This window comes from Amblyomma mixtum, chromosome 4 (genome assembly GCF_055824585.1).
Source record: "Amblyomma mixtum isolate Tamu chromosome 4, ASM5582458v1, whole genome shotgun sequence".
NCBI lineage: Eukaryota > Metazoa > Arthropoda > Arachnida > Ixodida > Ixodidae > Amblyomma > Amblyomma mixtum.
In genome coordinates, this window is record NC_143015.1 from 156,460,982 (window position 1) to 156,486,728 (window position 25,747).

General features: G+C 47.5%; 1 protein-coding gene across 2 annotated transcripts in view; it reads left to right on the forward strand.

Annotated features, from left to right (window-relative positions):
- The window catches only part of LOC149348899 (uncharacterized), a 38,362-nt gene that overhangs the window by 10,667 nt on the left and 1,948 nt on the right, over positions 1-25,747 (forward strand). Inside the window, exons 1-4 of one of the 2 annotated variants that reach the window (XM_089541017.1) lie at positions 14,430-14,558; positions 19,194-20,051; positions 21,469-21,815; positions 23,597-24,597. In XM_089541017.1, coding sequence (XP_089397143.1) covers positions 19,199-20,051; positions 21,469-21,815; positions 23,597-24,597 — 2,201 coding nt within the window. In that variant the 5' untranslated portion in view covers positions 14,430-14,558; positions 19,194-19,198. Of the gene's footprint in view, positions 1-14,429; positions 14,559-19,193; positions 20,052-21,468; positions 21,816-23,596; positions 24,598-25,747 lie in introns of those variants that run through there. The other variant, XM_089541018.1, reaches the window with a different exon arrangement.

Genomic DNA, 25,747 nt, shown 5'->3' on the forward strand with positions numbered 1-25,747 from the left:
TCGAGTGTAATCCGGAGAAGGAGGTGATCGCTGCCTAGAGAATCTCCCAAGTTCTCCCATGCAGCCGCTGTAGCATTTTTAACGAGAGAAAGGTCTGGACACGTGTCGCGGGTTACCGAATTCCCCACTCGAGTGGGATACGCCGGGTCCGTGAGCAACGTGAGGCTGAGGGTGGAGATGAGCTCCGCCAGTTACGTCCTCTTGCCTGTTCGAAGTGGTAGCCCCAATGAAGGCTGGGAGCATTGAAGTCTCCAACGATCACTAGAGGCTCTTTGGCTGCCAATTTTATCGCGCGAAGGAAGATTTCATTGAAAGTTACGCGCGGCTTACGCGGAGGGCAGTATATGTTGAGGATATGTATTGACGGGTCGCGGCGTCTGAGAGGCAGTACTCGGACCATTGTATATTCTTGCTCGGTACTCAAGTCTAAGTCGACCTGAACCACGGTGTAAGCCTTATTCACCAGGATGCACGTAGAGGGGCCCCCCTGAAAGGTGCTGTAGCCTGATAATTTAGCGTCTATGCCGGGCTCCTGCAGGGCAATGAGAGCCGGCATGTCACCTAGGGACTGCAGGTAAAGCTGGAGGTGTGACCGCTTTTTCCAAGATCTGAAACCCCTGCAGTTCCATTGGATGATCTGGAATTTTTCAAAGTTTTTAGCATTCCTATTACATCTGCTAGCCATCTTGTTGTATTTATTTAAGGGCGATCGGATTAGCTCTGGCCGGGAGCCGGCGCAACCCCAGTGAGGGGCCGCACCGACCCACCAGCTGCCGAGCCTGAACCATGTTCCTCCGCTGCCTGACGGGAGGCTGTCTTACGTTTGAAGTGAGGGGATTCGCAGCTTGTGGCGTTCTTAATTCTCGGGAACTTCACGGTTCATCCTGTTTAAAAAATCCCCCCCCCCCCCCTCCTCCTGCTTTCTAGAAGCTATCCATGACGTCGGAAACGGAGTACGTGCGGGGTGATCGGTCGGGAAAATAACCTTTGAAACGATGTGCCCCTTTTGGCGAATTCTTTTCGCCCAAGTTCGACGAGGAGATGCTTGGAAGCACGGAGACCACTACCTATAGGCTTCTGCCCTGTGTGCAAATATCTAGGCTATATCTCTGACTCTGGGAGTTTCTATGTATCAAAGAAAGAATGTAAGTCGAGTTGCGCCGTAGTGGAGGGCTCCAAATTAGTTCCATGTAGCTTCTATTCCTTATCGTGCACTACAATCCCAAGAATTGAAAGGACTAATTACTCTAGAACCCATCGAAGCACAGCCATGCTGCTGGCAATTTTCTCTGTGCAGTTTTCTCAGAAATTTTTGGAGAAAACTTACTTTCTGGACAAACACTCGTAGTGGTTAGGAATTCGACCGGCACCCCTCTCCCCCTTTTCACAACCAGTCACAGTTATTCATAACGTCAGCTACAGTGTATGTGCAGCAGGGCCGGAAGAGAAAAATAGAAAATATGTAGCCTTTCTGGCGAACCCCGCTCCACCAAGTTCTATGGGCAGATTCTTAGAATCTGCCCATAGGTGGACAGGAAGCGCTTTGTCCTGTCCACCTTTCTTGTGAGTGTCGTGTTTTGCGCGAACGTTTGTACGAAGATCCTTATACCCGTGCCACACGGACAGATTTAATGCCATTAAGTGCTTACTGTCTTAAGTTTTAATGACATTCGTGCGGTGCCACACGCATAAATTTAATGGCATTAGCCTTACTGCCATTCGCTACCTACTGGGTTCGCCACAACTCATTCGCCCGTGCAATGTGTACTCTCGTTCCCATTCCACACGCAGAAAAGCATGCAGCTTTGTCAGTTACAACGGCCTAGCCCACTATAAAATGGTTAATTCTTAAATTTCAGCCAGATGAGGCACCTAAACCGCATTTTAGATGCGAAGAGCGCCATTTTAACCAGCCTTATTGACTGGTACTCTCGACTTATGTGCTGACATGCGAGTTTATGGCTACTTTTTCGACTTGTAAAGCAGGAACAGCCGTATTTTCTGGAAAATCGTTTTTACATTACATTTGAACATCATTCCCGATACATTCTGCTCATTAGGAATGTTTATATTAAGATGAAACTTTTGACAACCTTGCAAGCGTTATCGTCATCGTCACTTTCGATAATGGCATTAAAAGTGGACGTGTAGCACCAACTCCGAAAACAATGGCATTAACAAACTTAAGGCCTCAAGCATTTACTGCCATTTCTTGTGCGCGTGTGGCACGGGTATTAGAAACACGGAGACCACTCCCTATAATGGAGGCCATATATGTGACTGTGGGGTTTCTTTGTGTCAATGGAAGAATTTCGGTCATGAGTCACACCGTTGTCGAGGTCTCCGGATTAGTTTCACCCAGGTACGATTCTTTACCGTGAACCACAATCTTTCACGTTTCACTCATATTTTAAGTCTTTTTCCGATTAGTGAAATATCTGCGCGTGTAAAACAATTCTTGGAATTCCTTGCTATAAACTTGAACACCTTCGTCAGTCCTGTGATATACAGGGTGACTTTACATGGTTTTTCAAAACAGGTTTTTTCAGTTAGAAAAGCGCTTTTTCCGGCATAGCATTCTCAGTGGTGAAGTACATCGGAATACACCTAAGACGTTCTAACTAGCAGGCTGGTTAAATAATAATAATCGTTAACTTTTTAACTATTACTGTTAGGCTCCTTAATTACTGAGAGGCTTGTAGCTCAATGTAAGTAATAAGGGAGTAATTACTCATTGTCATCCACCCGAGCGCAGCCGTACGGCTACAAAGGAAATGTATACAGCTTTCTCAGAAACTTCGTAGTTAAAGAAAAATTCGTCCTGGTCCGGGGTTCGAACCCGGGACCACCGCTTCACCGGAGCAGTCGCTCTACCAACTGAGCTAACCGGTGCGGCAAGCTTATGGTAGGGCGAGAGCGAATTGATCAATAACTCGAAGTGGGAACAGTACCAATGTCAAACATTTGACGAACACTGTTCCCACTTCGAGTTCGAACCCCGGACCAGGACGAATTTTTCTTAAACTACGAAGGTTCTGAGAAAGCTGTATAGCTTTCCTTTGTAGCCGTACGGCTGCGCTCGGGCGGATGACAATGAGTAATTACTCCCTTATTACAAATCTACTCCACCTTGGGGGATTCCCCTAAATATTTCACCACTCACCGTAAGTAATATCCATGTCGGTTTTTATAATTTCGCAACGCTGTTACACTCGATGATGTGGAACAACAAATTTTGGCTATTTCGACGATTTAGTGCACTGGGGAGGTTACTTCGCCTGCAAGCTTCTCGAAAGCGCATGTATTTTGGCGCGATGTGGCCAAAATTTGTTGGGTCACAGCGCCGAGGGTAACTGCGTTTTCGGAAATCTAAAAACTGATATAGATATTACTTACGGCGGTCTACACGCATCTCAATAATTGAGGAGTCTAACAGCAATAGTTAAAAAGTTAACTATTCAATATTAGTTAACCAGCCTGCTAGTTAGCACGTCTTCGCTGTATTCTGATGTACTACGCCGTTGACAATGCTATGCCCAAGAAAGCGCTAAAAAGCTGTTTTCAAAAGTTGTGGTGAAACACCCTGTGTAGAGGCGTATACGTTCTCTCCTAATCGATCGAGGTTTTCAAAACACGCCATTTCCATTCGCATCTTTTGTCGTTTCATTTTGTGCGAAATTATGCCTTTTCCAGATATAGACTCCTTGGCAGCGTTGCAAGACGCTGTCGCGTTCCACTCTTAGGGGCGAAGCTTAACTTCTTAACCACACATCAGTGACCACACTTTAGGTCAAAAAAGTGCCCCCCTGAATTTTGACGGGTGTCCACCGAGATATGTAAGACAGTTACTGCGTAATTTCCTTTCCTCAAATACAATTTTCATTTTCTTCATTACGGCTCCTCTTTATCTATCTTCTTTCACTCCCACCTCCCTTCCTCTACGGTGCGGTTCAGATGTCCACCGAGATGACAGAGAATTACTGCGCCATTTCCTTTCCTCAAAAAGCGTTGCGTTCAAAGGGCAAGGCATCGCGCCGAACGGGTGGTGGCGTTCCGTGGACTCCCTGGCAGCGCTACAACGCGCTGTCGCGTTCCACTCCTAAAGGCGAAGCTTAAGCGTCATTAATTAGCAGTTAATTAGTATTCAGACATTAATCAGTAATTAACAATTGATTAGTGATTTGCCATCACTTAGTAATTAGTACTCAATTATATGTGACGCCACCAGTGCCACAGAAACAGCGAAGGTGGTGCGGAAAACGCTTCCGCCTCTACCCACTTTAGACAGTCAAAGTGCCCCCTGAATTTTTTTTGGCGCTGACAAAAAGATTACAAGTCGCCTGAGCTAGCGCCATCCGGTTGTGTGTCTCCGTGGTGCCTCCCGAGAGGTTCAATTGTTGTGCGCATTCAAGAGTCTTGTCCCTCCTGCATGGTTTGAAAATACTCCGGAAAACTACCCTTGATAATTCAGTCAGAAAGAAGCGATAGTGCCGGCAGGGTCTTGCGCGTGCTATACATTAACGATATATCTACATATACTTACAACGATGTACTTGCATTATACGATATAATTACATTAAGGATTTACCTCAGTGTATTTCTTCTAATATACGCAAGTTCGCAGATGACTGCGTCATTTACCACACAATCAATAACATATCTGACCGAACTGCTCTCCAGGACGATCTAATCAGTGTTTCATAATGGTGCAATAATTCATCGTGGGAGGGAACAGCGCGAACAAGACGACAGACGAAGCAAGAGGACACAAAGACGAGCGCTGACTCGAGACTGAATTTTTTATTGAAAAGAGAAAACATATGTACATCAAAATCACGTGAACAAACAGAGCAACGAGCATTGGTCTAGCGGAATCAAGATCACCAAACGCACAATATGCCACGTGGTGAATTCCGAACAAAGGCACCCCTGAGAACCGAAATGAACCAAATCACGAATTATCTAAAAACGATACTTCTTTGTCAACTAATGCCAAAGAAGGCTGGCTGATACACTCTGATTCTTTCTTCCTTATGAAATAAGCTTCCATAATCTCCCTGGTCAATTTATCCCGGTATCTAAACAAAATTTTAGTTTTTGTGACCAAAGGGCGGCACATTTTCTGTTTCTTTTTATCATTTTCCTTCCCACAATCGCGGCAGTGATCTTTAAGATGAGAGTATCTGGTGTCTGATAGTGAGCTAAGATGTTCCCTCAAGCGAACGTTAATACAGCGGCCTGTCTGACCAATGTAGACTTTTTTGCACGAGAGTGGAAGTTCATAGACCACAGAGCATGCGCATTCCACCAACGGTGACCTGTGAGTAACACGGCATTTTAACGGACTAACTCCCATGCTATTGAATTCTAAATGCCAGCAAATGTAAATGCATATTCTTCTCCCGCTGGCCCAGTCCCTTTTCTTTCCCTTAATTCTTAACACACCCCTAGAACTAGTGCAGTCTTACATATAGCTAGGTGTAACCCTCTCTCACGATTTGTTTTGGAGCTGACATGTCACTAACATTATCTCCGCAGCTAAAGAAACCTGAGGTTTTCAGAAACGCAATCCGCGAAACGCCCTTGAACGTGTAAAATTACTAGCTTACAAATCACTTGTTAGGCCAAAACTCGAATACGCCTCACCCATTTCGAATCCGCACCAAGCATATCTCGCCGACGCATTAGCATCAGTTCAAAATCACGCTTTTAGATTTCTTCATGCATCCTACTCATATAATATCAGCCTTTCATCTCTCAAAGCAGAATCTCATTTATCACCGCTTTTCTGTCGACGTCGCATTGCCAGCCTTTCACTGTACCACAATTAAGTTCTTTTTTTCGTCCCTTAATCAAGCACCACACATCACAGCAGCTGCACGCATATCCTATCGAACCAGCCATCCACTTCAAGTTGCGCGCCCACGTACCCGGACCAGCACCTTCACTGCCCCATTTTTTTTTCAACCGCCACAGACTGGAACGACCTTCCGGACCAGAACCTTCACTGCCCCATTTTTTTTTCAACCGCCACAGACTGGAACGGCCTTCCGGACCAGCACCTTCACTGCCCCATTTTTTTTCAACCGCCACAGACTGGAACGACCTTCCGGACCAGAACCTTCACTGCCCCATTTTTTTTTTCAACCGCCACAGACCGGAACGACCTTCGGGACCAGAACCTTCACTGCCCCATTTTTTTTTTTCAACCGCCACAGACTGGAACGGCCTTCCGGACCAGCACCTTCACTGCCCCATTTTTTTTTCAACCGCCACAGACTGGAACGACCTTCCGGACCAGAACCTTCACTGCCCCATTTTTTTTTTCAACCGCCACAGACCGGAACGGCCTTCCGGACCAGAACCTTCACTGCCCCATTTTTTTTTCAACCGCCACAGACTGGAACGGCCTTCCCCACGAAATCGGTTCTACTCCCTGCCCATCTTCGTCTTGCAACTTATATCTGACCATTTTTTCAATAATTATTCATCATGATCCTTAGTGTTTGTATAAAAGCCCACCCCTTATTTGACGCTCCTACGAGGGACATTTGAAGGTGGACTGAAGAGGAATCTGAAGTCGTCTTTTTGCCGCCGGAACTCGATCTACACGTTCCTAGCATTCTTAGAAACTTCGATTTATTGCCCTGTGTGGCTGATTGTCCTAATTAAATCGAATTAACGTCCGGCTCCCGCCTTTTTTTTTAATTCTCCCTCGTACGGTGGGCGGATTCGACCAACTCGTGGAGTGCCTTTCAGCCAGTCCCGCGGCGGCTTGCCGCTCTGCCATCGGCGGAGTAATACATAGTAGTCCGTAGAAGCAAATAGTCCGCGCGTATTTTTATTTCTGCGGGCTTATTTTTCGGCTATATTATCTGCGAATGAAGCTATTTATTCACGGAAACCTAAAAAACAAAATAAAGCGAAAGCAAAGCCTCCACGGAGCTGGCTGCAAGGCACTCCACGCGTTGGTCGACTCCGCCCACCGTACGAGGGAGAATTAAAAAAAAAAATGCGGAAGCCGGACGTTAATTCGATTTAATTAGGAAAATCAGCCACACAGGGCAATAAATCGAAGTTTCTAAGAATGCTCAGAACGTGTAGATCGAGTTCCCGCGGCAAAAAGACGAGTTCAGATTCCTCTTCAGTGCACCTTTAAGGTAATAAAGTGAACCGAACTTAACTGTCTGTGGGACGTCAATTTTTTTTGTTTTATTAGCTTCGCACTTTGAGTTGTCGAAGTAAATCTCACGCTGAGAGGGAGCCAAAGCCGTGATACTCGTAAGACGCTACACTGGTAATCACGGCAACGAGGGGCAGTGACGGATGAAAAAGTGTGCTATTACAAATCGCATCGCATGTACAGTCTTTGTCAAAAGTAACCAGGCTGCATGGTTTGGTTCTCATTTGTATACTAGCGCCTTTACGGCTTTCCCTATGGTCGAAAAGTTCTTTGAAGGTGAGTACAGGGATTCTCCTTACCACACAGAGATTTAAATCTTGAGGGCTGGCATAATAGTTAAAATATACGACTGAGAAGCAAAGCCATGCAGCCTGGTTACTTTTGACAAAGACTGTACCTTGCAATGAGCTGATTTTGTGTTGCTATGCAGCATCGGATACCAAAGATTTTACGATTATATACCGAATTTTCCCTTCCAGTCAATGGCGTCGACCGATCCTCATGACCCTGCCAGACTGATAGCGTGACAATGCAGGGAGGAGACTATCCCCTTTCATCTGTACCACTCCCTGCATTGTCACTCTAGAAGGTTCATAAGAATCGGCCGACGCCACTGGCTGGAAGGGGGTCCTTTGGCGGCGAGGAGGAGGAGGATAAACTTTATTTTCGTCGACAAATGTATCTGACGGTGTGGGGTTACAGCCCCATCAAGTGGCCATGAGCCCGTGGCGTTCGGCGACTTCTAGGGCTGCTGTCACAACCCGGATCTGTGTGTCCGAGTCGGAACTGAGCAATGTGGCCTCCCACAGGTCTCGATTCGAGAACGGCAGAAAACTTGTGTGACAAATGGCAAATGTCTTTAAATACTGCTAAGTGTAAGGTCATGCATTTCCATAGACGCTTCAACTTAATACCACTTACCTATTTTATCTGCGGTTCTCGTTTACATGCTGCTAAAGCATACAAATATCGTTGATTAAACCTGTCTGACGATCTTACATGGTCAACCACATCACAGACAGCTGATCCCTTGGCTATCTTCAACGCTGAAAGAAGTTTGTCCCAGCACATGTAAAATTACCAGCCTACACCACATTAATGCGCCCAAAATTAGAATATGCAGCCGCCATGTGGAACCCACATGAGGACTACCTTTCTGAGAGCATAGAAACAACCAAACTCACGCCATTAGACTTGTTCATTCTGATTATTCATCCCACGCAAGTGTAACCGATCTGAAGAACCGATCCAGCTTGTCACTATTAAAGCATCGTCGAAAAATAGCCAGTTTCACCCTCTTACATAGTTTCTACTATGTATTTCCGTTAAGCATCTACGTCACAAAATCCTCCCTGTTTTCAGCTCGTCACAAAAACAGTCAGCAGGTGTTATACCGTTGCCCAAAAACACAAATATTTGCGCAGTCTTTCTTATTCCGAACAGCAAAAGATTGGTACGGCCTTCCCAATGCCGCTGTAATAATAGAGGACACGCTTGCATTCAAAGATAAGCTTAAATCTTTAGACACATTTTAAGTTTTCGTGTACCTTTCCCCTCTAACGTTGACCCATTGCACTTTGTTTTACTATGCGGTATTTACTGTTCTTTAATCCGTTATTGAATTCTTACCCACCGTTCAGCGCTTCTTCCTGTCTTTTATTCTTGTCTTGTTTTTTTCTTTTCTATTTGAAAGCGTTTGAGCGTTTTGATTTTCTGAGCTGTTTGCCTGTTTAATTTGTATTTTGAACCTTGATGTTGACATTGTACCGAATATGTTTGTTTTTTGTTGATATTTCTGTACAACCCACCCCTCCTGTAATGCTCCTTGTTTGAGGTCTTTGAGGTTATAAAATAAATAAAGAAAGAAAGAAAGAAATAAACCTGTACAACAGAGAATTGTGTGACATAAGGCAGAGGCTACAACTGTGAACGTACAAAGTAGAGGGGAGCCCGGAAACAGAAGTTCGGGAAAACGTGCAAAGGCTTTTGGGGAAGAAGCGACACCCCCCCGCCCTAGGACCGCCACTGGTTGAAATCCGGGATATCCATCAAAATGTTCCATATTTTGGGTTTCTTTCGGGCTATTTTAGCAGCAATCAGAATTCACAATTAGCGCTCGCTTTTGTGTGGAAACCTAGTAATGCTCTATCTATTTCTTCCACATCACTGCAGCGTAAAGAAGACGAGCACAAAGGAAGGAAACACATACGACACGGACAAACGCCTTCCTTTGTGCTCGTCTTCTTTACGCTGCAGTGATGTGGAAGCAAAGTAACCAACTTGCCCAGAAGCTCGTTTTACTAAAGCTCTATCTATTGCGCCCTATTTTCATGAACTCTGTTGACAACAGCAGTGCGCTCAAGAGAGACTTTATTCATTTATATCAGTTATTCTGCCGCATATGTTAAATTCAATTATTCTGCCGCATGTATTGGCAGCACACCCGTATTCATGGAAGGCCGGTCTTCCTTTGCTGGCAAATAATAATAAAAAATCTAGACGACGAATTAGGACAAAAAGACGAAGAGGCGGTGATTGTAGTTGGCTGTAGGATCTCAGAGGTACCAAAAGGATTGTCGCCAGAGGTCAAGAGAAATACGCTGATGGGGCATCGTGGTCTGGGGCCAGGGACATGGTGCACTAACAACGCTTTAGTCGGAATTTATTACGGCGAAAGTGTTTAATGGCTCATACTGTCGTCCGTTAACAAAGCGTGTCACACGCATTTAACTCGGGAACTAAAAAAGATAGAAGTAAACCAAGGTTGCCTCAGACACAGGAGGAAAAGATGAACCCAGAAGCCGAGTTTGATGACTGTAGGTTAATTAATTAATTAATTATAGGCAAAAATGTCGAAATTGCCTCGAAATTGCGCGGACGTCCATATAGACAAGGGAATGGTGTGACGTCACATTCATCGGAATTCGTCACGGCATAGTGAAAATTGTCATAGAATGGTGGAAAAAACGTCGAATTTGTGTCAAATTAGATGGAGAAATGTGTAATTAAGCGTTATTAGCACTTCAGATCCCAGACAGATGTACAGTTCGGGTATCGATATAGCCACGGGAACGGTGTGACGTCAAATCCACCAGAAGTCGTCACGGCATAGTGTCCTCGGCTTCCACCTCTCCACAATTTAGTTGCCAAAGCGTTTACGCAATTTATGCACACTCAGATTTTACACGTAGTTTAATCTTTTTCTGATTAGTGAAAAATATGCAGGTGTGTAACATTTTCTGCAATTCCTGGTTATAAACTTGGACACCTTCGGCAGTCCTGCAGTGTGATATACAGGGTGTTTCACCTAAGAATTTACACAAGTTTTAAGTATAGACATTTTTTGTTAGAAGAGCGCTTTTTGCAAAGTAGCATTGTCAGCGGTGTAGTACATCAGAATACGGCGCCCAACATTTCTCATGCTGAAAAATTGATGGTACACTTTGTAGTGACATTTTCTACGCTTTTATCTTGAGCAAAAGCGTGGCAAATGTCACTACAAAGTGTAATTTGGTTATTAGAACCAACTTTTATTCTTCAAACACGTTTTGTTCTTCAAACAGCCCATTTCATGACTTTCTAATTGCAATTAGTGCACTGCACGGGCTCGGGCCGGCCCAAAAGCCCGGGCCCGGCCCGGCCCGCGGGCCGGGCCGGGCCGGGACATGATCTGTTTTGCCGGGCCTGGGCCGGGCCTGAAGTTGCGGGCCCGGGCCGGGCTCGGGCTTAAAGCTGCGTACCCGAGTCAGGCTTGGGTCCGTACAGAAGCGGCTGGTGTCCGACTATTCATTCACTATTGCAGAGTGAAGTACACAACTGCGGCATTGTAGCAGCGACACGGATGAGCTGTGGGTTATAGTATGCGCGGAGAAAAAAACTAAGCTTTATTCATTGACTTATATATTTCCTTATTTCCATGCCATGGTGGCTTAGTGGTCAAGGCGCTTGATTACTGAGCCGGGGAACCAAGGTTTGCTCCTAGCCTCGGCGGCCGCATTTCTATTTGGGCGGCAAGCATGACAGCCATGTACTTTGCAGTATCAGTGCTCGTTGAAGAAACCCGGGTGGTCGAAATGATCCGGAGCCCTCTGCTTCGGTGTCTCTCACAGCCTGACTCCCCTTGGAACATAGCTTTTATTTTATAGCTATATTTTTCTCATGTCGAAAAATTTCCAAACTAAAGCGCGTTGGGTTTTCTTTTTGATCGGCTCACTGGAACGTCTCGTAAATGAAATAGCCACAAATAGCCACGAAATAGCCACAATGAAATAGCCACAAAGTTTGTAAAGCTCATTTCATAACCACATCTTTCCCTCCTCGCTTCTTCAGCCTGGTTGTCATGACAAGTGTTGATCTGTAAGTTATCACGTGGTTCGCGTTATCTTCTGCTCCACCAGTAAGAGTAAAATTCAACCGGTCTTAATTGGCCATTGATCGTTCGTCATCCCAAAACATGCCAGCACACTATTAGAAATGCAGTCGGGAAGAGCGTGCTAGTTTAGGATGCTTATAGTCTTCAAACACACACCGTGAAATACACAAGCCTTTTAGCTTTTCGTTTCTGCTGAAAGGCGACCAGTTCGGCTATGAGTTGAACCTGTGAGATCGCGTTCACTAAAAAAAAATGTCATCCCACTGCTTGCTAGGCAGCTTTAATGTTTATACTTCGTGGGCGCCAAAATATAACTGATTAAAATTATGTGGGAATGAAAAGTAGTCCATTACGCGCGCATGCAGCCCCTTTTATTTGGCTCTCGGAACTTCCGAGTTTATCTTTGCGCACCTACACGAGATCACTGTCCAAAAGATGGGCCTGGCGAGCACAACTCTTAATCACTTCGTTCTGGGTTAAAAAGAACCAACCTTCTGTAAGCCAAACTGTGGTTTCAGAACCTTTGTCGGCCAGTTTCTTATCCGTCTAGTAGCAGTCTACTTGCTCAGAGTGAGCAGTATACCTCAAGTGATACTGTGAGACGGGCCGGGCCGGGCCAGGGCTGGGCTTCACTCCGGGATTCACGGGCCGGGCCGGGCTCGCTAGAGCGATAATTTAGCGGGCCTGGGCCGGGCCCGGGCTTGAAGCCGCGGGCCTGGGCCGGGCTTCAGGTCTCGGGCCCGGGCCGGGCTTGGGCCTCAGATTTAGGCCCATGCAGTGCTCTAATTGCAATCGCATCACTACAGCGCCACGAACATATTCTTTCTACCAGAAGCATTGATAACTGGTACATTCCGCGCTTTCGAACTAATTATAAACATCAGTCATTAAAACATAATCTCCCTTCCGTTCTAAATACGTACATATTTCCTACTAAGCCTATGATAAACCAGCTGAGGCAGCAATTTCTTACCACATTATGACAAAGTTTTAAACACTGCCTTGAAGGTTTCTCACTTCAAAAATGTTGGTTTTGTTATGTCTAATGTAGTTGTTGTTTTTGAAATTCAAGATGTGTAAGCTGGTTTTTCTTTTTTTATTGTTTCCACTTATACATGCAGTATGTTTTCCTTTATGTGCCACATTAGAAAATGTCTGACTTCGTATTGAAATTGGTATAATTTTGAACTTTCAAATGTTGTCTCTCCTGCATCTAGAATGCACACTGAACATCTAATGTAATACGCTCATTGATGACTGACTGCGCTATTGCAATACTAAGTGCTTGCCTACCTACTTGATTTGTATTGCGTGTCCTCATGTATGAACATGTCAGCTTCGATTTTATATTTGTTTTTTCTCCCTTGGTGATTGTATCGCCACGCTGGCCTGCTTTGTTGTGGTCGCTTGGGCCCAGCCAAGCTGCCTCGAGCAGCTTTTTGCCCATGAGTTCCTACCATGTATATGGTGAAATAAACGAATTGAATTGAACTTGCTTTTGCTTTTTGAAGCCCTTCGCTATCGGATTACTGCCGAAGGGGGAGCGAATGCCATAACTATTTAGCCACCCCGACGGATGAGATCATCGCCACGTATACGTGCGAGGAGAACACTCTCTAGGCGAGGAGGCGGGCAAGTAGGATGGTAATAACCATAGCACCGGCCTTAGCCGCCTCCTCTCTGCTGTGCCCTCTCCCTCCTTGTTCCTTATTCCTTAGGAACAAGGAACAAGCTCCCTTTTCCTTATTTCCTCTCCTGCAGTCTTCGTTCCACCGGCCGCCACACGCTGCACGTGATTCCTTCTGTCTCTACTCAATTTTTCAATCCCGATTTTCCCCAATCCCTAACTGGTGCATTTGCGATGACACCACCTCTCGCCGCCCAACTCTCCTCTTCCTCTTGCACCTCATCCTTTCCTCTTTACCGCTTGCTATTCATGCGTTAATAAGTAAAATGAAAATAAGGTCACCGTGACTCTCAGATATGAGGGCTGAGAACCCAGAGGAGATTTACGTTCCTTTTTAAGGATCACTCCTAAAGGAACGCTTTATACTGTTTTCCCCACTGCCGGTACAATCCCCGTAGGATTTACCAATCTCGAAATGTTGGCGAGCAAAGCACGTGTTTCTTGGGCACTTATCGGTCAAACACACTGGAAAAGAACCTGCTAAGGCCTGGTGTCGACACTTTTAACAGTTTCTTGTACAAATGCTGTTATGGCACAACTAAAAAAATAGAAATGAAAGTTCCCGCCCCTGCTAGTACGTATGCTGTCGGGCTACATCACTGCGTACAGCCGTGTAGCAAAAAGAGAAACTGCCATGGAGAGGCTTCCCTCAGATGACCTGACTCATAGCGTCCTTGATTAATTCCATCCTATAGCGAGCACGCACGCACGCACGCACGCACACACACACACACACACACACACACACACACACACACAAATATAAAAGAAGAAGAATGCATGTCGGTAGCGTAAACACAGGATGACGAACGAAAAGCGCAGACCCCAACACAGACGCAAGCGGTGTCCGTTTAGGGAAGCGTGGGAGAAGCCACCCCTGAGGGAAATAAGGAACAGAAGAGGAGAGATTTACGCTTCCCTTCTCTTTACTGGGCGAGGGCGTCAGCCTCTGCCCGATGGGTTTCGGTTCCGAGCGCCGTGACGTAAGACGTCAAAAAGAACCACGGGAAAGACAGCGGGAGGCGGAACCCTTTCGTTCTCTCCCCAATCGGGTCGACCTCCCACCGCTCCCATCAGCTGGCCGCCCAAACACAGATCCAACACGATGCAAACCACCGAAGCGCTCGCGAGTGGCCTGCGCCCTCTATCGGAGCGCCCAGGAGGCTCAGTGCAGAAAAGACCAAGAAGACGGCGAAGGCGTCGTCCCAACCTGCGCGTCCGCATTTTCCCGCCTCCGCTGTTTCCACCTGGGTCGGAGTGACTCCATGGAGTACACGGCTTTGCAGAATAGCTCTCGGCATCGACCGAATTCACAAGTGAGCCGCACGCTTTAAGTATATGCGGTGGTTTTGACGCTGGAGAGTTTGCGTTGCGCCGAAGCAGACGAAAGAGGAGGCCATGTTTGTTTGGCTCTCCGTCGTCTGCGATTGCATCCGCGCGTCGCCATATTGACCGAATACAGCAGCGCCGCCCCTTGGTCGCCTGGGGACGGAGTTTTCAGCGGCGGTGCAGTGAACTACAGTGCATATTCGAGTTCACAGTAGCTGCGCTGCGCTCCGTCATCGATGCGCGCGGTAGAGCTAGCAGCGTCAATTAGGGATCGCTACACAAAGATTGGTTTAGACGGTGCCTAATTATTGTGCTTGGCGTTGAAGTGCGCATTGTGTAGTGAAGTATTTATCGGAGGTGCCCTTTGTGCCTCGCTGTGGAGGGCAGGGGATCTCTCCCTCGGCACTTGAGTGCGGTTTGTAAAGCTAGTACTGATAAATGGGTGACTATAAGCAAAAAAAAAAAAAAAATCCAGCTTCTTGCGACACTACTAGACAGTTTTTGTTGGGCAGCTGCTGTAGATTTTAATTCAATTCAGAATGTATATGCTTGGCTCTACAATATTTTTTCTATGCCTGACGTAAATCCTGCACACATAAAGCGGGACGAAGAAGCGAAGGAACGAAGCGAGTCCGACATCGGCGGGATGAATAAAAATTTAAACTAACGGATCGTGTACAGGCAATTTTTTTAATGTTGCTGTTCGCTTCCATCGGAGTGCGGTCTTGGCGTCCTATATTTGATGTCCGCTAGCTTGTGCTTAGCAGCTGAAAGCCGTAGGGATGAAAAAGATGGAAAGGAGGAAAAAAAAGAAATTTGGAGTCAAATTTATGAGCGCGAGGTGACAGCTTCCAGAAGTGTGTTGATCTGACGAGCTCGTGAGCCAGTCGCGCAGCAGTGCATAGCCTTTTATCTTGCGTTCAAAGCTCCTATTCTAGTACGAGAAATTTTGAAATGCAGTTAGACTGCGTGCACGTGTGTGGGCAAACCACCAATGTGCTCGGTAGCGAGTGTTCGTTGAAATCAAGCTCATGAGCACTGTAAACATGTGCGCCTGGAGAAACGAGGATGTGTAATCGCGAAAGTTCCCGTTCACGGGCAGTCCGCACAATCGCTCCGGGCTCTTTCCAGGACTTTCGAAGACCACTCTAACTTTCTTCCTCACGACTGCTGCCACCTAGTCCAGACGATAGCAGCTGAAAACACTTCAGCGGTGACAGAATATCAAATATCATGTCACTGACGCACGGAAACATGCTCATTTTCAGGCGCGCACGCACGCACGAGGGCACGCACGCACGCACGCGCACACACACACACACACACACACGTCACGTTGCCGCCGCGGTGGCTCAGTGGTTACGGTGCTCGGCTGCTGACCCGGAAGACGCGAGTTCGATCCCTGCCGCGGCGGTCGAATTTCGATGGAGGCGAAATTCTATAGAGGCCCGTGTACTGTGCGATACCAGAGCACGTTAAAGAACCTCAGGTGGTCGAAATTCCGGAGCCCTTCACTAGCGCTCGTGTTGTCCAAGTCTCTTCTCTGTCCGTGTTTTTTTGCGCTTGTACGTGTCTGCTATGAACCAACTAGCCCAAAGGTCTGTGCTCCTGCCCTTCACTACGGCGTCCCTCACAGCCTGAGTCGCTTTGGGACGTTATATAACCCCCACAAACAGAGCCAAGCCTTTCCTTCGTCACTTCCCTTACTGCGCGGTTAAGGTGTGCTCGGAGAGTGCGCCTTCGCCATTCTTTTCCAGAAAAAAAAAAGAAGAAAAAACTCGTGTAGAAAACGGGGCATTTCTGCATTAACCCGCATCGAAACGTTGGCACCGCGGCCGGAATTTGATTCAGCGTCCTCGCGCTCAGCAGCCCAGCGTCATAGCCACTGAGTCATCACGGATCGTTTTAACAAGGGAAACAATTAAGGCATTCTAGTTGGAAAAGTAATAGCTGTAGTTCTTGATGACAACAGCGGAACTTTGTTACAGACAACACACTCATTGTTTACTTTAATTCTGGAAGCGCTTGGTACATATATATTTTTGTGTTTTGAGTTAGCATGGTTGTATTCCTAGTCTAACCTGTTTGTAAACTTTGAAAAAATAAACTGTTTGTAAAAAAAATAAACTTGCTCTTTCACCAGTCACCACAGAGCGTAGGTGCACGCAACTGTATAGGCATGCAATTTCAGCGGCCCGACTTGTGACAAATTAAAAAAAAAAGAACAAAAGAATACGTCGCCTGTGGAGCTCAGCCAACACTTCCTTACAGCCTATATAGGATAAAGTAGTTAATTCAGCACGTGGGAGATGCCTTGTTAGGCACAGGCGAAGATCCGGTGGTCGGGCTGTCAGCCTTTTCCACATTAAATCAACACTGGGAGGAAGGAAATTTGAGAGGGGAAAGTGTGCTGATTGTTGGGCACCAAAAGTTCGCTAAGCCTGTTTTGTCGGGAGTCAGTTGCCTCGACCATCAGGTTACTGCCGTCGTCCTCAGCGGGGCAGCTGAAGGCAATGAACGGAGTTCGATACCATTCCGGTTCAGGGGAAAATGTAACAGGTGGTGCACAGCACCAAAACCTGCTGGCTACTTACGTTATTAAGGTGAAAGCCTTCAATGGCTCATACTATCGTCCGTTAACAAAGCGTGTCAAAGTGTTTAACTCAGGAACTAAGAAAGATAGAAGAAAACCAATGGTTGCATCAGATAGAGAAGAAAAAAATAAACCTAGAATCCAAGTTGGATGACTGTAGATTAATTAGCTAATTAATTATAGGCAAAATGCCGAAATTGCGTCGAAATAGCATGGACGTCGATATAACCACGGCAACGGTGTGACGTCACATCCACCGGGGAGGCGTGTTCGCCAAATGCAGCCGGTACAGCCAGCGATGGCAGCGCCGCACACTAGCAGGTAGCAGCCACCATTAAGGCTCGTTATAAATATTCATTCAGAACGACGGCTTGACATCGCCGCTATGGCGCAGTGGATTAGAGGCACGTGTTGCGTATGGAAGGTCGGCCGTTCGACTCCGCTCTCTGTACTGAAATTTTATTGTTTTTTTAAATTTCATTTCTAAATTTTTTTCCCTTTTAGGTCGCAAATCGTGATGCTTAGTGGCATATAACGCCGTTTAAGCATTATTTAGGGAATAATTATCCATTTTAGGTAAGACGTGACAATCTTCAGTCACCGTGATCAATTCACCGTGGTTTCAAGCCTTGTGGCTGTACAGGCTGCAGTTGGCGAATACGCCGGTGACGACTCCCGGTGGGAGTCGTCACGGCATAGCGAAAATTTTCACAGAATGGTCGGAAAAACGTCGGATTTGTGTCAAATGGGTAAATAAGCGTAATTAACACTTAAGATCACTTGGGTATCGATATAGCCACGGGAACGGTGGGACGTCACATCCACCGGAAGTCGTCACGGCATAGTGTCCTCGGCTTTCGCCTCTCAACACTTCTATTTCCAAAGTGTCCACGCAATTTTTTTTTCTTCCATTCGGGGATTTTAAATTTTTTAGGGAATTTGACGAATGAAACTGTGAGAAAAGGGAATTTTTACTCACTTTAACGGAATTTTAAGAACTGAAATTGTCTCACTTCCTCCAAATTGCAGGAGTTTTAAAGCTGCTATACAGAGATAGACAACCTGAAATAGGGATCATTTTTTTGGCCTAATTGAGAGAACTTTCGGTTCCGGCATGGTACTTTACTGGCCACGCACAGTCGGCAATGTCCAGGAACAGCAAAAATGAAAAACACATACGCATGTGCACGTGTTTTCTCGCTTCAGAAGACTAGATCCAGTAACCCCACTTTACACTTTAGCGAACTTACGCTCTCTTCAACGTCGCCGGAAACAAAAAAGACTCATTCTTTTCTATAAGATTATGAACAACATGGTACATATCGATAAGCAGCAATACATCAGCGAAACTACTTCGCGTATCACTCGGGATAAACATTGCAGACATGTAAAAGAACAAAAGTTTTCTAAGCACTGCTACCAGCATTCCTTCTTCCTGTCCACAGCGAGAGAACAGACTGCCAGAGAATGTGGCGCTCGCATCGGGTGTGGATGTGTTCTCTGCTGGAGTTCGTGATTTGTTGGTATAGTAACTGATATTATTTATTGTTTATTTATTTTGAACATACTGCAGGCAGAGTGCCCAAGCAGGAGTGGTATACATTTACATAAAATTCAAGAAAGCATGACCGCACACGTTACAAAACACATCAACGCATTGAGTAGACCAGCTGAAACGGTTATTACTGCACGTAAAATATAAGCACAAAAAAAAGAGATAAAAAAAACTGACACAATCAGAACCGACAGCCATGCGCTTTGCATTTATGTTGGGCATGGTCTTTTCACAATGTTTTCTGTTTCGTTGCAGTGACATTTTCGCGCATGTTTGTTAGTTGTGTGCAGGTCAGTTCCATTTTTTGAAATGTTAAAACTTGGCAGCGACATGATGGTGCTTGTGTTTTGTTTGTTGTGTTCCGCCTTCGTAATCTGTACTACCCTTGTGTCACATAAATAAATAAATAAATAAATAAATAAATAAATGATTTGAATGTGAATTACTAAGGTGCCTTCCTGTGTCTCTCCGCAGGCGACATGACTAGTGGCAGGCGGCATCATCGGGTGACCGCAAATCCAGGAAGACCTCTTTCCGTGGCCATGTTCCGACCCTTCAGGTGGCTCATGGGCGTAGCTAAGGACGGTCGTTCCACCCCGAGTCCCGTCCCCGCTCCGGAGACAGCCAGCGTCAGGCCTCCGGAGTGGCCCCTGGCGGAGGAACTGTGCAACAGTGGCTGCGCATTCTGCGAGAACCACAGATTTAAGAAGCTCAACGGCGACCCCAGCGACGGAGAGCGTGGCGACCTGGACGACGCGAACTCTGCCACTTCCGACTTCAATTGGTCTACTTCGGCTGCAGAGTGCGAAGTGTTCTCCAACATATCCGCCTGGAATGAGTGCCTCTGGCGCCTGGGGCTGGAGCTCAGGGAGGACGGCGTCGTGGGCAGACTGTCCGTGGTTTCTCTGGGAGGCAGCATGGCGGGCCGCTGCTCTCGTTGCAGTAACCTTCATGCCGTGGCTGCGGCTCGATGTCTCAGGGCTCTGCTCAAAGACCACTGCTGCATCCAGAAGCTCAGCGTTAGTGCGGCCCTCGTGGACGCCGGCTGTGAGGGCCTGTTGGAGGCGCTGTTCGGCAATGAGGGCATCGAGGACCTGACTTTCCCCAATCACTTTCCTGATACTCCCGAGCTCTGCGGCGCCTTCGTGAGGGCGGTGTCCTCGATGACGGCGCTCCGGGAACTCCGGTGCTCCGAACACAACTACCTTAACGCGAAGGACGGCTCGACGGTGAAGGAGTTTGGCGAGTTCATCCAGAGGACCACTATGCTGAGTACCCTCGAAGTGACCTTGCTGGAAACGAGGGAGGCAAAGGACTGCACTCTTTTTAAAAGTGAGTCAATCAATCAATCAATCGAATTATTGATTGGTTATTCAGTTCTATATTTATCTGATGGTTTGTCTTAATAAATCAAACAAAGTCGAAAAGCACGGCACAGCCGGTTCCAAAATACGACAAAAACATTCATCTATCGTCAGGTCGTTACGACAAATTTTATCTGCATAATTGGGAAGGTTTGGTTTGGTTTATGGGGTTTAACGTCCCAAAGCTACTGAGGCTATGAGGGACGCCGTAGTGAAGGGCTCCGGAAATTTAGACCACCTGGGGTTCTTTAGCGTGCACTGACATCGCACAGCACACGGGCCTCTAGAATTTCTCCTCCAAAGAAATTGTAGCCGCCGCGGCCGGGATCGAACCCGCGTCTTTTGGGTCAGCAGCCGAGCACCATAACCACTGAGCCACCGCGGCGGCTGCATAATTGGGAAGGTCTTTTGTCACGACAGGCGTGGTTCTGTCGTTACGACTGGAGACTGTACGATACTACAGAAAGTTTTGTTGTTACAACAAAAATTTCTGTCGTCAGGTATCACAATACTGCAGCAATATCTGTTGCGGCCACTGAAAATTTCCTGCTGTGTTTTTCGATAGGAGCCTATAACAAAACGAATGGACAGTAAATTTGCCTGATTTTTTTTTCTTTAACGATTCGGCAGCTCCTTATTAACTGCTGAAGAACCGAAAACTGAGCGAGTTGGTGCATATTGACAAGCGCTGACTAACACAAGCGCTGACTAACAACTGAGGTTTACTGGAAAAAAACATGTATTAAGGCCCTCCAAGAAAAAAAACAAACCAGGACGCATGCTACCTTGCAATCACTTCCAATCATAGGAATCAGATACTTAATCTTACAGTCGTGGAGAAGCACCGAGGCAGTGCTTACACACGTGTCACCATTCACGTGGATGCGATATGCCTCACACAGTTCCCTTGTTAGTTTATCTCTATGCAGAGATTACCCCCTGAATAATATCCCAGTTTCCCCCGATGAGAAAATATGCACTTCTCTTTTCTATGAGACAAAACTTGTTTGCAGGCATAGAGATAAACTAACAAGGGAACTGTGTGAGGCATATCGCATCCACGTGAATGGTGACACGTGTGTAAGCACTGCCTCGGTGCTTCTCCACGACTGTGAGATTAAGCATCTTGATTCCTATGATTAGAAGTGATTGCAGGGTAGCATGCGTCCTGGTTGTTTTTTGAAGGGCATTAATACATGTGTTTTTTTTTTTCAATTAACCTCAGTTGTTAGTCAGCGCTTGTCCTTCTTCTTCCTTCTCTCTTGTCCGTCGTCGCTGCGCTGTTTTTTACTTCTCCTTATTAAAAATCCTATTAAAAACGCCACTTTTAACACCCTCCCAGGAAGGCCACCTAATCGCGCTGCTGCCGAACCACTGCCGCGCAGGCTTGAAAAAGAACACGAGCATCAAGACGTTGACGCTCAACAATTTCGGGTTCCGTGCCGAGCAAGCCAAGCGCTTCGCGGCGGCCGAGGCCTTCCTGCTGGAGAGCAGTAAGCTCGACGCGCTCGTGGTGTCGCCGGGGTGCGGCACCAAGCTGGCCCTCCATCTGCTGTCGCGCACCCTGGCGCCGAGCATCAAGTTCCGGAAGCTCACCATGCGCTCATGGACCGTGAACGAGGAGAGCCTTCGTGCCGTCGCCGCCATCATCGCAGGAAACTCGACGATGCGTGGGTTCAAGTTCACGCGCACCCAGACATCGGGCGACGTGAGGTACCCCCCGGGGTCTGAGGTACGTGCAGTCAGCGGACGTGCAGTGGGGTACCTGCAGCTGGGGTACAGATTGGAATATGTATAGAGACCAAACTTTTGGGTGCGTGTTTTCTTCTTTGTAATGGGGCGTAAGGCATTATTATGCACGGATTACCACAGGGTATCCTCCTGCGACCTAACCTTACCTAACATAGCCGAACGGAACCTAACCTAACCTAACCTAACCTAACCTAACCTAACCTAACCTAACCTAACCTGTAATCGAATTTCTTTATCGTGCTGTTTCGGTTTCGGTTTCAGCAGCCGAATGATGGCTGTGACGTTAGAGAGAGGTGAAAGGTCACGTGAGGCATCAAAATCAACAATATAATTGGCTCTTCTACACACGTTGTCATTCCGGCTCTTGATGAAGGCTGGCTTGAGCACTGTGCGAAATTAAAACGACGAAGCAGTGATTATATCGCAATTTTTTTTATGCCTCACGTGACCTATAACCTCTCTTTGACGTCTCAGCCATCGTTCAGATGTTGAAATCGAAACCGCAACAGCGTGACAGAAAAATTCGATTATAAATTATATAGCGGTGATTCGTGCATAGTAGTGTCTTCTGCATCATTGTAGAGAAGAAAACATGCCACCAAAATTAGGTGCCTATACTCCTTTAAAGCTTCGCCGACGACAACTGCATTCTATTATTAGTCACAGCAAAAATTTGTTCTCTGGCTTTTTCAGGCTATGTTGATGTTTTTCCGGCACTATGCAATTGTCGCCAGGAAAATTGCAGGTAAAAAAGTGGTAGGGTTTTAACGTAGTTAAACCGAGTAGACGTTTGTAAGCATGTGTTCAGCATGGTTGCCTCTTGGTTTTACTTTGCTGGGTCGTTGGCACATATGGCGACGATATTAGACTCAGGTTAAGCTCTGATCGAGGTTAAGCTGATCTGATGTGTTCGAGACGGAGATGGAAGTTGACCTTGCTCTAGTGCCGTGTTTCTGCCACAACGTTGTTCATGCAAGCGCATGCAGCGCACATGTCTCTGTCACTACCGCCACATAGCTTAAAGCGCGAATATTACTAATGTTCGATAGTAGTATTAGTTGATGTAGACGGTGATGTGCAACGCACAGCGCGAGACTGTGTTGCAGTTTAACAGAGGCGTGGTAGGTTGCGGCGATAGCATAGCGCACTCGTGGAGTCGGCAGCGAAGCTGATCTGTTCTCGCCACCGCGGGTTCGGAATCCAGTCGCGGCAACACTTAATTCTGCACGGGCTGTTGCTATGATAGGTTTGCCCAAGGTCACCCTCAAGGTCACCCCCACCGGCGCGCCGGTTGCTAAGGAGAGGAGGAGGTTCCGCTGCTCCGCGGAGGAGAGGCCACAGTTGGCACGATTCCAGCGCACGGACGGACACCGCGAGTATGAGCCATAAGAGGCTTTCGCCTGAATGGAAATTTTGTAACACAGCAGGATAGGCCCTAGCTATCCGAGCTGCAAGCCAGAAAGTGTGTCGGAAGTCGCGCTCTTTCGCAAAGAATACTGGGAGTCCTTCGCCGCCAGCGCAGCTAAGAGTAACACTGGGGCGTAGCGGCATCGTATGCTAAGTTGTCTTCTGCGCATGCGCAAGCGCGCTGTGACGGCGGCCAACTAGAGAACACGCAGCGGAGAGCCGGCTTCAAAAAAATGTGGCATCACCGCCTCTCCTGAGTTCTTTCCGTCCTCCGTGTGGAGGACCAACACCGTTTGGCGCCTGAAAAAAGATTTGAAAATTGGCCCTCCTGTTTCCTGTTTCGCCCCTTCTTAGGACCCGGAGTGGGAGGACCCTAGAGGGAAGGCCACCATCCGCGCCCTGCTGACTGCCCTGCGTCGCAACACCACACTCGAACAGGTGTCGCTGGATTTGTCCGCTTTCACCGCCGCTTGCTGCAAGGAGATCGTGGAGGTGCTTGCCCGGCACCCGTCGCTCGAGCAGGTCATCATCGAACCCGAACGACACAACCAGGTTTATCGCTTGTGCCTCGAACTACAGCAGCACGGTTCCTTGTCCGCGCTGGTTTCAAAGCACCGTCCCAACATCGGCGGCACCGTTCTCCCCGCCAACTTGTTCGGCAGTGATCCGGTGTCGCGATTCAGGTATAGCCCGCACTGCTGGCAGGAAGGACCCTCGCATTTTCTGCAAGGCGTCTTCGTGCTGCCTTCGTTCAGCCTTGTGAAGATCTTACGCTTGAATATGTCCGAGGCTGTCTTTAAGTTCCAAGCAAGCGACAACCTCGCCCGTTACGTCAGCAGCACGACGACTCTGGCAGTCCTGAGCATCGGCATCTACCGGAGTGAACCAGTGGTCAGGTTTAACGCTCCAGTCCCCGCCGACTTGCACGGCGGGCTGCCGACGGGGCCGAAGTTGAACTTCATCAAAGAACTCGCGGCCAATGTAAGCCTGCAGAGGCTCATGTTGTCCGGCATGACCCTGGAAGACGCCGACTGCCTCACGCTTGCGCACGCCATACGAACCAGCCCGCGTATCTACGGGTTCAGCTTCGGCCGACCCCTCCGGTGTGGCCATCGCGTCACTGAGATGCTCGTGGAGGCTATGGCGCCCGGGTTCCCCAGCGAAAACCGGACGCTCATCGAGTTCGACGCTACCGTGTGCATCGAGGCGGTGCCTTCCTGGTGCGTCGTGAAGAACGCGGTTCATCGCAACTGGACGCTGGCAACACTGGCGGCGCGCTTTGTCCTGGGAGACGACGACGTGCGCTGCGCCGACGCCTTGCAGCGGATGACCGACGGCACGACCAAGACGGACAGGTAGGCCTTGTCACTCCCCATAGTTCCTTCTGCGAGCTAGCCAGACGAACCGGATGAACGTATGTTGAAGGGGCTTATTTTGTGGACACGATAGCGTTAAAGGCCCTGTTCTCCAGAAAATCCGCTGTCGGCGTTGTCGGCGTAGGCTTTGAGCATGGCTCTGGAAAGGTCGTCCGCAGAGAGCAACCTAGGAGGCAGGTGGGCAACCTAGGTTACTTGGGAACTTGCGGCGTCCTCATTATCTGCTCACTGGATAGCGGACAACCTGCCCACCGTGGGAGGTGGAAGTTAATTTAACGATTCGTCGCTCGGGAGGAGCAACTTGCATCGCACAATCCCCCACCGGTGGCAGCACCTGACATCGCAGGGCAGTGGCGCATCGCTTAACCGCAGCACCACTGCGCCAGGAGGAGAACGAGTACTCCCAGGGATCTGTGAACGTTAAGTACAGAATTACCTTCCGTATATATGGAAATTGACCCATTACGCTATTGCGTCATACTTTTAAGGCGGAGTTTAAGTGTCCCGTCCGATTTTTTGTTTCAAAGTGTTGCACTGTCGTCAGGACCCGTCATTACTGCCTACAGTTTCTTGGGTCTTTGTACTCAAATATGAGGTGTTTAAAAATTATCAGATCTTGTAAAAAAATACGCTAAAATCTTTATGCCCGAGGCGAGCGAAAAGACAATTAAGAAGTCCCTACTCGTTAGGTCGAACCCCTACGGTGCAGGTACAAATTCCCGAGGTCGGAAACCCCGCAGAAAGTTCCGACTGACATAGAAATCAGAAAGTGCGGATACTGAAGTTAATGGCTTGCAATATGGCAATCTACTCGTTCAGCCTACGAAGTAATGAGCAAAGGTACAGTCGTGTACAGCAGGTCCTGCAACACGTTGGAGGTAACTGTATACGCAGTTCAGGTTCACGCCTTATGAACAGTTTCGCTACACTATGGGCAAGGGATTTTTGGACTGTGAGGAGTGGGTATGGGAGTTTCGTTCCTAAACTGCCGCCAATTCTTCAAGAAGGCGTTGGCAGGTTCTTGAAAGAATGTCGTACGCCAATAAAAGGACGAAACAGGAGGTAAAAACACAGAACAGGAATGAGGAAACACCATCGGACGCCGTATGTCCGATGGTGTCAGGAAAGC